Source organism: Bremia lactucae, linkage group LG18 (assembly GCF_004359215.1).
Source record: "Bremia lactucae strain SF5 linkage group LG18, whole genome shotgun sequence".
NCBI lineage: Eukaryota > Oomycota > Peronosporomycetes > Peronosporales > Peronosporaceae > Bremia > Bremia lactucae.
This window is the reverse complement of record NC_090627.1, coordinates 166749-182732: the sequence shown is the minus strand read 5'-3', so window position 1 is coordinate 182732 and position 15984 is coordinate 166749. Positions and strand designations below refer to the sequence as shown.

Sequence of the window (15984 nt, the reverse complement as noted above, 5' to 3'; positions counted from 1 at the left end):
GTTGGATTAATCTTATTCATACTTTGTGGTAACTTAAGCCTTGCCACATTCGGATTAATCATTTTGATAATTTCGAATGGTCCCACCTTTCTTGCCGCAAACTTAGCTCGTGGTGTCCCCATATCTTTCGCAGCATGTTTCAACGATATTCTGCGAGTATCAAGCATAACTAGATCTCCAACCTTGAATTCAACTTGATTTATTCGGCGTTTTTGATCGTAATATTGCTTTTGCGAAGCTTGTGCTTTTAGGAGATTTCTGCGAGCCTGATCGATGATCTTTGTTCGTTCTTCGATAAACTCTTTTGCGGATACGTCAATCTCCTTTGGTTGACTATTGCAGCCCAGAGCCTTCTGCCATGTAGAGCGTTCCTTTCTTCCCGTATCTATTTCGAAGGGAGAGTATCCGGTGGATGCACTAACCAGTGTAGAGTGCGCATACTCTATGCTTCCCAAGTGTTCGGTCCAGTCAGTGCCATGGTAAGATACCATGCATCTTAGTGCGTCTTCTACCACAAGGTTCTGTCGCTCGGTCTGTCCATCGGCTTGAGCCCGATGAGCGGTTGTCATACTTAGACGAACACCGATGATCGTCATCAAAGACTTCCAAAACATGGACGTGAACTTGCTATCTCGGTCACTGATGATAACTTCTGGAAGACCATGGTGTCGAACTACAGCATCAAAAAATACTTTTGCTGTTGTGCATGCATCATCCTTAACGTGCACTGCTGCGTACTTCGTTCGTTTGGAAAACTTATCGACAACAGTTAGGATGGCATCAAATCCATTGGACATAGGAAGCCCTGTTATGAAGTCCATTGACACCACTTGCCAGCAAGCCTCTGGTATTGGAATTGGCATGAGTAATCCGTTTTTTCGTTGATTATCATGTTTCCAACGTGCGCAGGTTTCACAGGTTTTGACATATTCCTTGACGTCTTTCTGCAACGATTTCCAGTAATACCACTGAGCCACTCGCAAGTATGTTCTGCGATTGCCCGGATGAGCAGCAATTGCCGAATCATGATATTCCGATATAACTTTCGTTCGCAAACGGTTGTTGCTGGGCACGCAAAGACGTGTAAGCTTATTTGACGTGCGCAAAAACAGCAAGTCTTCTTGCTTGACAAACAATGAGCTTGCTTCTGAGTTTTTCCATGCTTCTTCAAACTCAGCATCTCTGGCGTAGCCTTGTTGAAGTAGCTTGCGAACTTCTGGTGACAACTCGACATACGACGCTGTCATTAAGGTGGCAACTTGCAGAGCCTCAGCCTCCTCCCGGGGCAGAGTTGGCACCGAGGGTGAGCAAAGTAAACGTGTACCTCGTTGTTGGCAACTAGAATCGCACTTATGGAAGTGGATATTGTCCACGACAGTATCATCAGGCCGGCACGAAAGCGCATCAGCTACGACGTTTGAAGCACCATTAATGTGGTGTATAGTAAACGTATATTGAGCGAAGGTGGTCAAGTATCGAGCCAATTTCGGCGAGACTTTCGGATGATGAAGCAGCCAAGAGCAGGCGCTATTGTCCGTGAAAATCTCAAACTGGTGACCATAAAGGTAATGACGCCATTTGTCTAACCCCGCTTTAATTGCAAATAGCTCCTTTTCATGAGCAGGCCAATTAATCTCATGGACTCCAAGCTTCTTTGAATAAAACGCTATTGGATGGTCATGTCCATTGAGAAATTGCGATAAAACACCTCCCACGCACGACCCTGATGCATCCGTAGTCAGTACAAACGGGCGTGAAAAGTTGGGCAGAGTTAGCACAGGTGCAGCTTGTAAGGCAGACTTCAGCCTTGCGAAGGAATCTTCCTGTTCTGCATTCCACAGCCATGGAGAATCTTTCTTAACAAGATGACTCAATGGCAGAACTATGTGCGCAAACTGATGAATAAAGCGGCGATAATAACCAGCAAGACCAAGAAAACTTTGCAATTCCTTTACGGAGGTCGGTGGTGGCCATTTAGCGATTGCTTCCGTCTTCGTATTATCAACGGATAATCCTTTATTGGAAACAGTGTGCCCCAAAAAGCTGACCTCTTGACGCGCAAACTTGCACTTGCCTATGTGAGCGAATAGCGTTTCCTTGCGTAATACGTCGAACACGATAGCAAGATGGCCAAGATGTTCGTCATAAGAGACGGAAAATATGCAGATATCATCCAAATATACCACAACAAATGGGAACTTTCCAAAAAGTACACGCATCAAGCGCGACCAAATGCCAGGCATTCCAGCAAGACCCATCGGAGCAACGCACCACTGATACGTCTCATTTGATGTACGAAACGCAGTGTACTTCTTGCTATCCGGATGGATACGCATCTGATGGTACCCCTGAGCTAAGTCAATGACTGTGAAATAGCTCATACCTTGCATTTTATCGAACAATTCATCGATTCGCGGCAAAGGTATTTTTGGGACGACTGACTTTGAGTTGACGTAACGAAAGTCAATCACCCAACGGAGCAATATGTTTGCGTTTCCGGATCGAATCCATTCCGAACGAGATACACTCGTACCGGTTTTTGGGTCCTTTTTAGGAATACCAAAGATGTTTGATACCCACGGCGAGTCTGAAAGCTCGATCCATCCGCGGGAAAGGTTCTCATCGACAAACTTCTGTAAAGCATTTTGTTCAACTTGTGAAAGTCGAAACGGCGGACGATTACTCGGTTGCGCACCGGGTTGCATATTGATTTCAAATTCAACTGACCGATTAGGAGGCAATGAATTCGGTAACTTCTCCGGAAATACATCTTTATAGGAATCAAGTAAAGACTTCAACCGTTTTTCTCGAGGTTTTGTAGATTCCGATTCTTGATAAATTTTGACACGATAGACCTCTTCGTATTTTGATGTCTTCAATTTCCTTGAAAAGTCGGCAGAGGAAATAATGACCGGTTCAAAAACCTCATCCTGTGGTATGTTACCACCTTTGAACGAAACTTGATGAGTACGCCAATTTATTATTGGCTCGTGCGCAGTAAACCAAGGCTTACCCAGAATTACATCTTGGGAATTGCTCATTGGCCACTCGATGACCGGAATGTCAGAAAATTGATTACCATCAAAGAAGATATTTGCGACTCCTTTCTTCACCTTTCTTTTGGTGGTATTAGTGCCGTCGAAACGAGTGACTTGAATTGCCACTTCAGACGTGACGCGTTGCAGCAACCCCGGCTTTACCACATTGCATGTGGCGCCAGAATCGAGCATTATTTTAACAGCACGATCGTCAAGATGACCCTTTTTGACGATCAAATCTTTTCCCGTGAAGGAAGCAAAGTCAGCTTCACTTAGTGTAGTGATATTTTCATCTGACACAGTCGCGATGGTTTCTTCTTCGACTGACTCATTCTCGAAATAGTTTACGTTTGCACGCTCGCGACGATATCCGTTGCCGCGACTATTTTGCTGGTTCCTGCGCTTGTAACACTGCTGAATCGTGTGCCCCAGTTTTTTGCAGTACGCACACTTTGGTTTATTTGGACGTCGGCTATGGACGCGAGAAGACCTATGAAATGGCCGAGCATTGTCGATTTCCATCAGCTCTGGCTCATTGTTTAATTCTCTGGCCACCTTTGGTGGACCAGGACGAGGGGTTGTTGCGATATGGTGATTATAACCAACCGAATGTGCGCGTTCAAAGTCGAGCGCCACAGTAATAGCCTCCGACAGTGTACTTCCCCGTCGGTATTGAACTTCTTCTTGCGTTCTTGTTTTTAATCCTCGTTGAAAATAGATTATTTGGTCTATCTCAGTCATGTCCTCAACTTGCGAAATAATGTGTCGAAATTTCGCAATGTAGTCCATTAAGCCTTTGCAACTGGCTTGTCTCAGCCGGTGCAGGTCGTCTCGAAGACGTTGCTGTAGATCCGCAGGAACAAATTCCTTTTCCACTGCTAGAAAAAACTCGTCGACTGAGTGAATTTCTGATTGATGCAGCAAGAACCATTGTGCTGCTGGTCCGCGCAATGAACTTCCTAGTACGGCAAGTACTTGAGGAGCCATTGCGTCTTCTCTCCACTTCGTACCGCGCGCAATAAAATATTGCTGTACTTGCGCGTAATAAAGTCGAACCGACTCTTCACTCCTTCCGCTATACGTCGGTATTCTTAGCCCGTCCACCTTAAGCCCACCTTTTTTTTGGGAGTTAGCCAAGGATTTGATCAACTCTTGTTGTTGCTGTAGCATATGCATCATTTGCTGCATTAGCTCGGCGTTTGAGGGTTGGCCCATAATGGAAGAAGATATGTTCGGAACTTTTAAAAGACTTAGTTGTTTAGTTTATTTAGGTCTCTTAAGTTAAACCGAAGATCCTTTAGGATGGTGCGCTCGGCTTCTTCCAAAAGCGCGTCTACTTCGTGTAGCGGAGCTGATAAGGTGGACCCTTGCTTGGGCAGGCAGGCTTTCTCCTTGGTGAGTTGTTTTGCTAAGATCTTTGCAATGCGCCGAGTCTTTTGTAAAGACGCAAGCAGATCGTTCGCAGTCTTTGAAGACTTTTCACCGTACTCAAAGAGGAAAGCCTTACTGCAGTCAAACGGAATCTGAGTAGTAGCCTTTCTCTTCTTGCTCATAGAACTCAACGACTTACTTTAGCTCTTAGGCGTAATGCGTTAGAGATTAAACCTTATCCCAGATGGATTAACTGTTTCACCGAGTTAAGCCGGACCCAACCTCACACAGACTAAGCGACTATATCTGCCTAGGCAGACGCTTAGAATTACAGTGGATACTGAAAGCCACACACTCAAAACTGCTACGCAGCGCTTCCAAAGGGATGGAGCAGTGGACTGCGAGCGGAAATTCCCACGCTACAAGCAGTACCTTATTGGCTGCGAGCGGAAATCTCTCACGCTACAAGCAGTACTTCGCAATCCAACGCAGGGCAGTCCCACGAAGCGCGAAAAGCGAAGAAGCAAGCGTACCGCGAAGAGGCAAGCGGACGGCGAAGAGGCAAGCGGACGGCGAAGAAGCGGCAGACGGCGGAAAAGCGGCGTGCAGCGGAGAGGCGAGCGGACGGCGGAGAAGCGGCGAACGGCGGAGAAGCGGGCGGAGGACGGCGGAGAAGCGGCGGACGGCGGAGAAGCGGGCGGAGGACGGCGGAGAAGCGGCGGACGGCGGAGAAGCGGGCGGAGGACCAACAAGTGCTACCACTTGTCAGGATGAGGGTAAATTACGACTGAATTAAAATTAGTTTAACTAACCGATACTTTTGGTATACTCCTTAAGGTATCGCCTATCCTTAATCTAATTCTTACTGAGTATCATCTCTCCTAATTGCGCAAACCTTTTTACTTGTTTTTATTATGGCGCATATGTAAAATTGAATTAAAGAAAATGAATGGTTTAAAAGGTAAGTCGAAATGAGTGGTCAAGGGCTGAGCAAGATGACTGGTCCTTACAATTCGCATATACGGGCTTTTGTCCTCCGAAAAATGCTTATCAACTATCCTTTTTAATCATCGATGACCACTTGATCCTCACATTAACCATATTTGCACGTAAAAATCGTACAAAGTTTTCATTACGACACACCGTATTTCTCCAGAATGTTGCCGATTCGTCCTTTTGAAGTGGTCGCTATCCTTATACACAATTGGTTTTGGACGCTGTAAGAGAGAAGTGGGTCTTGCACAAAAAAGTCAAAGTTTTTTTCGGGTGAGCGGAAATTATTTCTTAAGTCCATATCCATATCAAGACCCCATTCCTTAAACTCTTGACCGCCGTCATAACCACTGCATTTTCTGACGCGATATCAACTGACTCAACATATTTTTCGGACATGAAGCTCACACAAACTTTATGAAAGTCATCCAGATTGATTCACACACCGATTCAATTTACAGTTGCAAAGCACTAGTTGTCAAATGCTGAACAAATGCTGCCAAAATTAGCATCCCAGAAAATGCTAGAAGCTGTTCACGCCCAAACGCCTTGCTCTCATTCATCAGCGAAGTTTAAGTAGGCCTTTAGCATCTTGCGGCATTCACAACGTTCGAAGGTGCTATGCTATTGTTTGATCTCAAGGCGTAAAACTTACTTTGCTGATTCGACGCAATTGATACTAGAGGCGATGACTGTCTTACAAAATCAGATTCATAAGCGACAATTACACCGGAAGTGGCTATCAAGTCGCTTAGATAGACGATGTACTAGCTAGGTAATTTGTGATATTTGCAGCAACTGCAATAAGAAACTGTTCAATTCGGCATAATTATAACTCAGCCCAAATGGAGCACTGGCTTCCACATTGTCATTTTTTTGTCGTTTTATGAATTTCATTTAAACATTTTCGCACGCGAGCTTTATATAAGTAAAAAAATCTTTACTTTGAAACTACGTAGTGGGAAAAGTGAAAGAGAAAGGTCTTGACGGAGTGGGAAAAGTGAAAGAGAAAGGTCTTGACGGAGATGCTAGCAAACGACCTTGAGAAGCGGCGACGAACTTCACGACTTGGAACGGGCGTTACACCTCCTGTTTCTTTGTCATTGTCGGCAGCTCATACAGAATCAAAGATGCGAAAGAGGAAGGTTATTTACGCCGAAGACGTGGTGCGAGCTAAACAACAACTGAAGAAGAAATTGGAGAGCCCAATTGACAGCGCTCAACTTTCTGAAGATGATGGAGAAATTTTGTGGGGACCTGTTGTCGTGTGTGAATCCGCTGCGTGGAACGAGTTTGCGCGGTGGCTTGACAATAACGAAGGTCGTTTGAGGCGGTGGGTTTTTGAGCCGCTTGAGGATGCAACGGGCACAGGAAGAGTAATGATATATAGCCTGCCGTCAGCAGTGCATAGTAAAGCGACAAGTGCTGTTACGACTTCGATTTTGGAGCAAATCGTAGACGCCGGAAACGATATCCACCTCATTTCCTCTCTGGAAACGGGACAGACAACATGTCGGACTGGAGATCGTGGGCAAGAGCCAGACGCTTCTTTTACTCCTGTAAATTTAAGAGTTGGGGGAGGGGTGATGAGAGCAACAGGTAATTTTCCATTCCCCAATTTCATCCTAGAAGTCGCTTACAAAAATGAAGGCCTGCGGGCTCTGCGAGCCAAACTTCTGCGGTGGATGGACCACAGATATTCGTCTGTCCAAGTGGCAATTGGAATTAAAATATCCCCGGGATGTATCAATTCGCGTCGAGTTGCGATCTTGCACCAACGTGGACAGCTGGTTCAGGAAGTGGAGTTTGGAATGGACCAGAATCGCCCAGGTCCAGTGACGATAGCGTTTCCTCTTAGAGCAATATACTTTGGAGTTGCTTTACCACCAGCTTTAGCGGGTCGCGAAAACCATCAGATTATCATCGACTTAATTGCCTTGCGAGAAACTATCACTACAGCAGTTGATATTGAACTCAGCGAATAAGTAGCAGTCGTCTTAAATTTGCGTGTTGGCTGACAACAAAACAATAAATATATTTATTCGATGGATTCAGTAATAATGCATCTATATGTCCCTATTACCTATATCGTTCTAAACAATTTGTCGTCATCCAAGTAGTAGGCAAAGTATTAATTTTATGTCGTCTGGTCCATGCTCTACTTCTATCCATGCCGCTATACTAATTTTTTTCAAAGTCTGCCATGGCCTGCGTCAGCTCAAGATCGATAGCTGCCACAGTCCTGGTTCGGTCAAAAATTGATATCATCCTATGTTGCAGACGATGCCAATATTCCATTTGCTGGTTCTGTCATTGCCTCCTGGTTCGGCTATTCGCGTACACGAGTTTCGTCCTCCGAAAGATGCTTCATCAACTATCCTTTTTAATCATCGATGACCACTTGATCCTCACTTTAACCATATTTGCACGAAAAAATCGTACAAAGTTTTCATTACGACACACCGTATTTCTCCAGAATGTTGCCGATTCGTCCTTTTGATGCGGTCGCCATCCTTATACAAAATTGGTTTTGATCGTAGTAAGAGAGAAGTGGGTCTTGCACACAAAAGTCAAAGTTTCTTTTGGGCGAGCAGAAATTATTTCTTAAGTCCATCTCCATAGTCAAGACCCCATACCTTAAACTCTTGAATGCCGTCATCACCACTGCATTTCTGACGAGATGTCAACTGACTCAACATAGTTTTCGGACATGAAGCTCACAAAAACTTTATGAAGTCATCCAGAAATTCCTTTCGACCATAACCATAACGAAGTTTTTTAATATCCTTCCTTGCATAATGCGTTTTGTACAGGACCGGACTCGCCTTGGGGTCGCACGAGCTCATGGGGTCTTCGAGTATATAATGAGCTAGCAGCATAGATTGTCGCATTCAAGGACTCGGTCACGAGATTTCATGTGTCGGCAACAACACAGGCATCCAGTTTCGAAGGATGTCGAGACGCAAAACTTGAGCAGAACGTGTAACGTGGGCCACCGTTTAAGCAAAATTGTGACCAGAAGCACTACGTGTAATAATGGCCACCAACCACAGCTGCATTTGTCGCTATATTACCCTTGCTTGGTACCCTCCCACGACGTCCAAAGTCATAGCCGCTGGTCAAATTTTCTCGAACTAGTAGATTGATTCACAGAACGGTTCATTTTACAGTAGCAAAGCACTAGTTGTCAATGCTGAACAAATGCTGCCAAATTAGCATCCCAGAAAATGCTAGAAGCTGTTCACGCCCAAACGCCTTGCTCTCATTCATCGGCGAGTTTGACTAGGCCTTTAGTATCTTGCGGCATTCACAACGTTCGAAGGTGCTATGCTAACTTGTTTGATCTCAAGGCGTAGAACTTACTTTGCTGAGTCGACGCAATTCATACTAGAGGCGATAACTGTCTTACAATATCAGATTCATAAGCGACAATTACACCGGAAGTGGCTATCAAGTCGCTTAGATAGACGATGTACTAGCTAGGTAATTTGTGATAATTGCAGCAACTGCAATAAAAAACTGTTCACTTAGGGCATTTTTACGTAGCTGACATGCGTATAGTAAATATGTAATATCTCTAAGATCCATATTAAAAATAAGTATGAATGGATCATGGGATTTATAAATCTAGCCGCCAAATTGTTGGAAATCAATCGGTCTGGCTCCCCATCAATAACACAGAAGCATGCGACGTGCTACACCCGCTAATCGAGTATAGAGCCCCATTGAAGTAACATATATAAATAAGCTAAATATCGTGCAATGGGAAAGCCCTATAGCCCTTTTTATCTTTGCACGTGCAATAAGCATAAAGTGGCGTCGCGTTCGAGCTAAAGTTTTTGTGAAGTTAAGCAGGTTGAATGGCTATAGAAGAGTTGTTGTGCGCAACAAATAACGACGCAAGATGTGGAATGTGTATCAGTGGTGACGTGAACATGGAGGAGGAACAAGCAGTTGAAAACCTGGGCTTAGTAGTGCCAAAGGACTCGGTTGTAGTGCAACCTCCCGATGTTGACATGCAGGAGATACAAACCTCGCAGATTGAGGTGTATCTGGGTTTCTCAGCTTCAAGTTTGACTCCTATACCTGTGTCTACACCAGGGTCTGAATGTCCATACTCACTCGCTTCAGAACCCGATAATGGAACAGAAGCAGCAGGAGAATCGCCTCCTTATCCAACTAGCTCGCGGGCACCGATGCAGCGGGAGGGGTCTTCTATTGGGATGCCAGCTAAGGCCGATTCTACTGGTGAAGCGGTGGCGTGCCTAAGTCATGGATTCTCCATTAGGAACACTGTACCCGCGCCGGGATGCCATAACGGTGGCCGACTTTCCTCTACCCCTTTTAGGGTTTGTTGGTCAGTGTCCCCGCGTAAGGCCAATGTGCCTACTCTGCGATGTACGCCTTTACAGCAGCACCTAAGGGTGCTGACTCTAAATTCACGGCGGATATGATTCAAAGCATAAAAAAGGTCAAACGTGTCATCAACACGTTGATGATGCGGAACTTCGCTTATGACGTCTCATGTCAAGTATTTGTACCCCGCCGGGAGCTGCACAGACTTTATCCGGACCAACAGCCGCCAGAGGATATTGAGGTCGCGACAGCGCCGCTCCACACGCACAACGGTCAAGAGAGACGACGGCCAGTAAACGCGCAGATTCCGAAATATTTTTGGGCTAGACCCGAAGTTATTAGAGCGATGGCTCAATATTTGAGTGAACCTATTATTTTGGCTTGATGTGGCTTCAAATAATGATGCACACATATACAGGTACTACTACAAGGATTACGTGTTGCCCAACGGCGACATCCATGAGACTGGCTGCGGAGGCGCCATAGATGACATTTTGGCGCTTCAGTTATCACATGTGGACGCTCAGCTACATGTGTTACCGTGTTCATGGTGCTTAATAAGCACGAGGGTCATTTTTCGGGGCGCGCGATGGCGACCCCTTCGTAAATTGGCAAGCCGAAGGGGATCGAACTTATGCCAAGGCTTGCTGCACGCAGTACGACTAGTGCACTGAAGTGCTTACACAATTCGATATCTGCAAGTGGAAGTTTGAGAGGTGGATAAACTTAATGACACGGTGGATATCAACGCAATGCTCATTGGAGGAATGGATAGGAGGGAAAGAATGGATGTTGCTCATGTCCGCATGAAACTTGACGATTTGGATAGCACTATGATATTGCAGATCGTGCCCGTGGATTAAAGGCAGAGGCCATACGCCTTCGCGGGCTGGCCGGCAATGGCCACACAAGAAACGCTGCACTGAACACACTCATTGCGGAAGCCGAGAGTGGTGACCCATTCCTTCGCTACCCTATTTCTCAACATGGCCGGGTGAGATTGCAGGTGTATCGCGTGTTCTGGACGCAATTGACTTGGAGCAGGGGATATTGGCGGACCGCTCCCGGCTCCGATACCTAGACAAAGAAAATGCCCAAGCACTAGATCGCTGGTGGCAATCTAAAGCACCGGACAAAAGGCCGCCGCTGCCAGCGGGGAGGTAAGCCGACTGGCTCACCATTACGCCATTGATTATTGGGCATCCCGGTGTATTCCATTCTATACTCCGATACATCCCATACCCAGCGTTGGCGGTAAATCAATTATTCCCGGACGCGATTCGAACTTGGGGCGAGGCTGAAATATACGTTTTCCAAGTCAGACACCTCACGGCGGTGGTGAATGACCAGCATGCGCCCACATTCGCGCGCGAATTTTGCAGTGAGTGGCTCTAAGCCTGTACAGTTGGGGGTGGTGGACAACGGGATCGCCTCCTTGCACATGATGTTTCACGCTGGACTAGACTGCAGGGTATGCATGCCAGGGCTGAGGCGTCTCTTCGACCAATTGAATTGAGCGAGGACTGCTGGAAATTAATGCACATCTTGCCTTGAGCGGTGTGGAGCTGGTAGGCGACTCCGTGGGGGTTGTCGATGGATATGCCACCGGGATCCATCTACATGAAGTTCCCTGTTATTCGGCGTTTGTGCGAGCAGATATTGACGACGAATGCATGGGCGGCGGCTACCGAATTACCGACTGGTATGATGGGGAAAGACAGAATACCTCCATGGAAGCGGGGTTAGCTGCTTTCCCCCATTACTAAGGGCGGTGTACGTTACCCATTGCCTCCATGGAAGCGGGGTTAGCTGCTTTCCCTTATTACTAAGGGCGGTGTACGTTACCCATTGCCTCCATCAGTGTCACAGCTAACGGGGGCTGAAGGGAGATGCTAGCGATCCAGTCGCCAGGGAATTCCCCTTTAAAGGCCGACGGGACATGCGAACACGTCCACACCAACGTTAGTTGTTTGACTTTTTCCCTCCTCTCCCGCTGACGTCCGCTCAACGACAGACGCAGACAACTTTTCGGAGAGAGAATTCACGACAACTCCAGAGACGCAAAACGCAGAAGCCATCTAGGTCGTTCCGACTCGACGGTCTCCATTGCTCGGATCAAACTTAGAATTTGTAAGCCAGAACGTGAACGGGCTTGGTGCGACGATGCGCGGGAAGCGCAATAGTTTCAGAGGTTCAGGAGCACCGATGAAGACGGCAGACTTGATTTGATAATGTTGCAGGAGACTCACGTTGCCTCATCTGAATTAGCTTCTATGGAGAAGCTATACAGCCAAACCTGGGGATTTCGCTTGGATGAGGGCAAGCCTTTTTTGTCCTTTTGGGTGCCGGCATCCGGAGTTGCGATATTAGTGAATCCGTACGGAAAAGTCAAGGCTGCAAACCTGCGCTACAACAACTGTGGTCGCCGTTTTTCATGGCAATTACGGGGGTAATAGATGGTTCCCGTTTTTTATTAGTCTGTAATTGTGCTTCTCACCAGAAGGCGTCGAGAGAAATGTATTTTAAAACGCTGAAACGGTTCGAGTTACCCGCCACTGACCACGTTTTGGTCGGTGGCGATTTCAATTGTACGATGGAAATAAGTGACCGCTGTTATCAGCCTAGCGCGGCGAATCACGCTTTACCCGGGTTGGAGTCATTGTTAGCCACTTGGGCACTTGTCGACTCGATTGCCTCACCGGATGGGATGCCCAAGGAGATAATTAGGGCGTGGTGCCGTGAAACCTATATGTACTGCAATCCCTTGCCGTCCGAAGACGAGGCATCAGCTCGTTTGGAGAGATGGTACGGATCTGTGTATTTGGTGAATTGACTCCGTGCCACTTCGGTTAGATCTCAGGGCAAATTTAGTGATCATGCGGCGGTGCGAGTCCACCTTTAATCGCCTGAGGACACTGTCCAGGTTTGTAATCTCCCCAGGGTTTACCCGTGTGCAGCGGTTGCTGTCGTAGTGGTGTGAACTGAAACGCAGACCCGGTTGGCTAGGTTTGCTGACTAGATTGCGACTGGTGCGATATGTAGGACAATTACGGCGGACGCATGGGATGCATGAGATGCGCTCAAGTTGAGTATTCGAAAATAAACGCTCCGCTCATTCAAACAACGTCGACGAACAACACGGAGAACGCTGAAACAAAAATTACATCGACTGCGCCGACAGGAATTTAGAATTCGGGAGCAGCAGCCAGGTGTTCCTACCTCCAAGGGGGATATTACTGATATGATGGCGGCTTCGTCGCTGGATTATGCGGTAGACACTCCTCTTAAGCGAGTGAGGTCAGCCATCGATGGCTGTATCCGTCACAAGCAGACGCTGCAACCGGGCAGACTACTCAGAGCAGCGACTTTTACAAAAGGACAGACAACTAAACATGTTTTCCGACGGGTATTGGTGAAGTATGGCGATAACTCGGTACACTGTTTGGATGCGACAAGCGATGGACCGGTTCGAGGGGTGCATGGAAGGCGAACACATTTGCCGATGCATGGGTGCCAGTATTTCAGCAACCACGGCAAACAGTCCGACCATAGGCGGGAGGAGGGAAGACCCACTCAGCTATCGGCCTCTAGCTTTGCTGAACACGCTGATTCATATTTAATCGAATTAAAATAAAATACCACTTTGTACTAATCAAAATACCATCTCTTTAGGTAACACTAAGTATGTATTGCGAGCATATCATTCTTAGATATCTCGCGTAACGGATGGCGCTAGCCGTCATAAAACCTAATGTGAACGCACATAGGTGCATCACATACACAAGGGTTGGTCACAAATGTGAACCACACCCAAGTGGTGAGTCAAATTACTTTATTTAAGTCATTGACCACCCCTTTAAGTGCACCAAGTCCACTTGACGAGGACTGTGTAACATTAGGGCAACTTTAGCCCGTACACCACCACCCCTTAAAGAACGAATTTACATTTTAAATTCGTCATAGACGATCCAAAAAGCGTTGAGTCTTGCTCACGCTTTTAGCATCAAACTCGCCTATGACCCACACCGCCGAAAGGTCATTCGTAGGACGTAGTTTTATTGACCACTGCTAAACTGGCAGGATCACTAGGGCAAGTTTCTGTCCTTGAGATGATGCCCTCGCGGGCCATCTTCATATTGACGGAACTATGCCCCTCTTTCGCACCGAGCATAGTGAGGGGCCCTCCCCTACTAAACCTCGGGCTGCGCATAAACGAGACTGATGCCGAGGATGGCGCAGTTCGTTAATATTAATCGGTTTCTCACCCTTACTGGTGTGGAGACTGTTATTTATAGCGAACTCCAGAAAGGGCAGTTATTTGCTCGGTTCTTTGGGAGTTGCTTTGTGCGTAAGACATCTGCCACGATCCGATTGGCACGTTCTGTTTGGCCATCGGTCCAGGGATGTTCTGCGGTCAACATGTGGAGCTTGCTACCTAGCAGTTTAAACACCTGTCGCCGGAAACCAGACTTAAGTTTGGATCCCGGTCCGATATTATGGACCCAAGTATCCCGTGTAGTCGGTATACATGTTCAGGCACAAGAGAGCTGCCTCCTTGCCGATGATCGATGTTTTACATGGTGCTGAATGCACATTTTTGCTCAGTCTGTCTACAAAGAGGACGAGCCCCGTCCAATTCTTACAATCGGGTGGTATTCCAAACATGAAGTCCAGACTTATAGACTTTTAACAATCCGTTGGATTCGGTTGCGGCTTCAGTGGCACACTGCTGGTTGGTGCAGGCTTAACGCGCTGACACTGTTCGCAAGAGAGATTATAGTTGGCGATTCATCCATATAGGTGTGGTCACCAAAATTTCTTTGACATTTATAAAGATGTCTTTTCACGGCCCAGACGTCCACTAGATGGTGCATAATGGAGCTCGTGAAGGATCATCAGCTTGAGATATAAGTCATCAGGCACATAGATTCTCAAGGGATCACAAGGCTACAGCTGATGCTATTGCAGGCCATCGCTGTAGCTTAAGCGATTTAGTTTAGCTTTCAAATGCGACAGAAAGACCACCTTTCGTCCACTAAAGTGACCCAAAAGCAGGCGACAATGGTAGTCCTGACTGTAGCTCTCTTATATCTCAGAGGCCAAGGAACTCGTCACGTGGTATGCCTTTGTGGCTGCCAACGTTGACGGCTGAAATTGTGCTTTAGCACTAGACACACTTTCCTGGTGTCTTACCTCGAAGTCTGGTCTACGCGATAAAGTGTGAGCCAAGAGATTCGACTTACTCGGCTTATATCCAACTTTGAAATAATTTCAGAGATGAATGTGAGCCATTGTTATATTCTAGGCGAGAGGTGCGGTGAGATTATTGCGGTCCGCAGTGAAGCGTGATCCGTATAAAGCACAAATGGTTCGGTGCCCAATAGGTGCACACGAAACTTGACAAGAGCATACTTAATTAAAAGTAGCTCTTTGTCACGCACGGGATAAATCACTTCCACGGCTTTTAAAAGCCTAAACTGGTAAGAGACGACACTGTCAACGCCGTCGTCAACCCTCTGCATGAGCGCACTGCCGATTGCAAAATTACTCGCATCGCAGACGACGCTAAAGGGCTTAATCGTGTCTGGCAATGCTAAGACCGGTGCCTCTAGAAGCGATTGCTTCACTGATGTGAACGCAACATCTTGTTACTTTAACCAAACCCATGATGCGCCCATTTTTAGGAGGTTAAAGAATGGTTTAGTTTGCTCAGCATTAATCTTGCTATATTTATGCAAGTAATTAGCGAGCCCTAGGAATTGACGCAAGTCCTTCACATGCCGTGAGATTGGTCATTCCTTTTCTGATTTTACCTTGTCTGGGTGTATTCGTACATCATGAGTTCCTACGAAGCAGCCTAGTACAGGTATCTCAGGGACCCTATGACGCACTTCTGCAAGTTGAGGTAGAATTGGGCGTCCTTTAAAGTCTGCAATACAGCGTTTAAATTACGCTATTTCGACTCGATTGCGCTCAGCCCGTCCTCGGCCTTTCTATGCACGGATACATCGTCAAAGTAATGGGGCTCGTATGCACAGTGCTGACGCATCACGTGAGCCACCACTTCGTTGAATGTGGCTGGTGCGTTTTTGAACCCTTGGGGCATCACAAGCCACCCCAAAGCATACCGCTTGGGGTACTTACAGCTGTTTTGGCTACATCGGACTCTCTCATGAGTACCTGATAGAAGCCAACCTTCAAATCCAACGCGGAAAATATAATTGAC

The 15984-nt window shown here is 46.7% G+C and overlaps 4 protein-coding genes across 4 annotated transcripts; all 4 read left to right on the top strand.

The window, feature by feature from the left end:
• Nucleotides 1-9337: 9337 nt before the first annotated feature.
• On the top strand, nucleotides 9338-9856 carry CCR75_007760 (uncharacterized protein; the record flags this gene model as incomplete). The annotated part of the gene is made up of 1 exon (XM_067965818.1): nucleotides 9338-9856. One exon carries the CDS (start codon nucleotides 9338-9340, stop codon nucleotides 9854-9856), a length of 519 nt encoding a protein of 172 aa, XP_067821802.1.
• A 2133-nt stretch (nucleotides 9857-11989) lies between these two features.
• Nucleotides 11990-12591, top strand: CCR75_007761 (uncharacterized protein; the record flags this gene model as incomplete). The annotated part of the gene is made up of 2 exons (XM_067965819.1): nucleotides 11990-12185; nucleotides 12236-12591. 2 exons carry the CDS (start codon nucleotides 11990-11992, stop codon nucleotides 12589-12591), a joined length of 552 nt encoding a protein of 183 aa, XP_067821801.1.
• A 43-nt stretch (nucleotides 12592-12634) lies between these two features.
• On the top strand, nucleotides 12635-12947 carry CCR75_007764 (uncharacterized protein; the record flags this gene model as incomplete). The annotated part of the gene is given in 3 exon segments (XM_067965822.1): nucleotides 12635-12709; nucleotides 12731-12787; nucleotides 12801-12947. The coding sequence occupies 3 exon segments, from the start codon at nucleotides 12635-12637 to the stop codon at nucleotides 12945-12947; spliced, it is 279 nt and encodes a 92-aa protein (XP_067822073.1).
• A 52-nt stretch (nucleotides 12948-12999) lies between these two features.
• Nucleotides 13000-13310, top strand: CCR75_007763 (uncharacterized protein; the record flags this gene model as incomplete). Its single annotated transcript, XM_067965821.1, is given in 2 exon segments — nucleotides 13000-13233; nucleotides 13245-13310. 2 exon segments carry the CDS (start codon nucleotides 13000-13002, stop codon nucleotides 13308-13310), a joined length of 300 nt encoding a protein of 99 aa, XP_067821799.1.
• Nucleotides 13311-15984: the final 2674 nt, after the last annotated feature.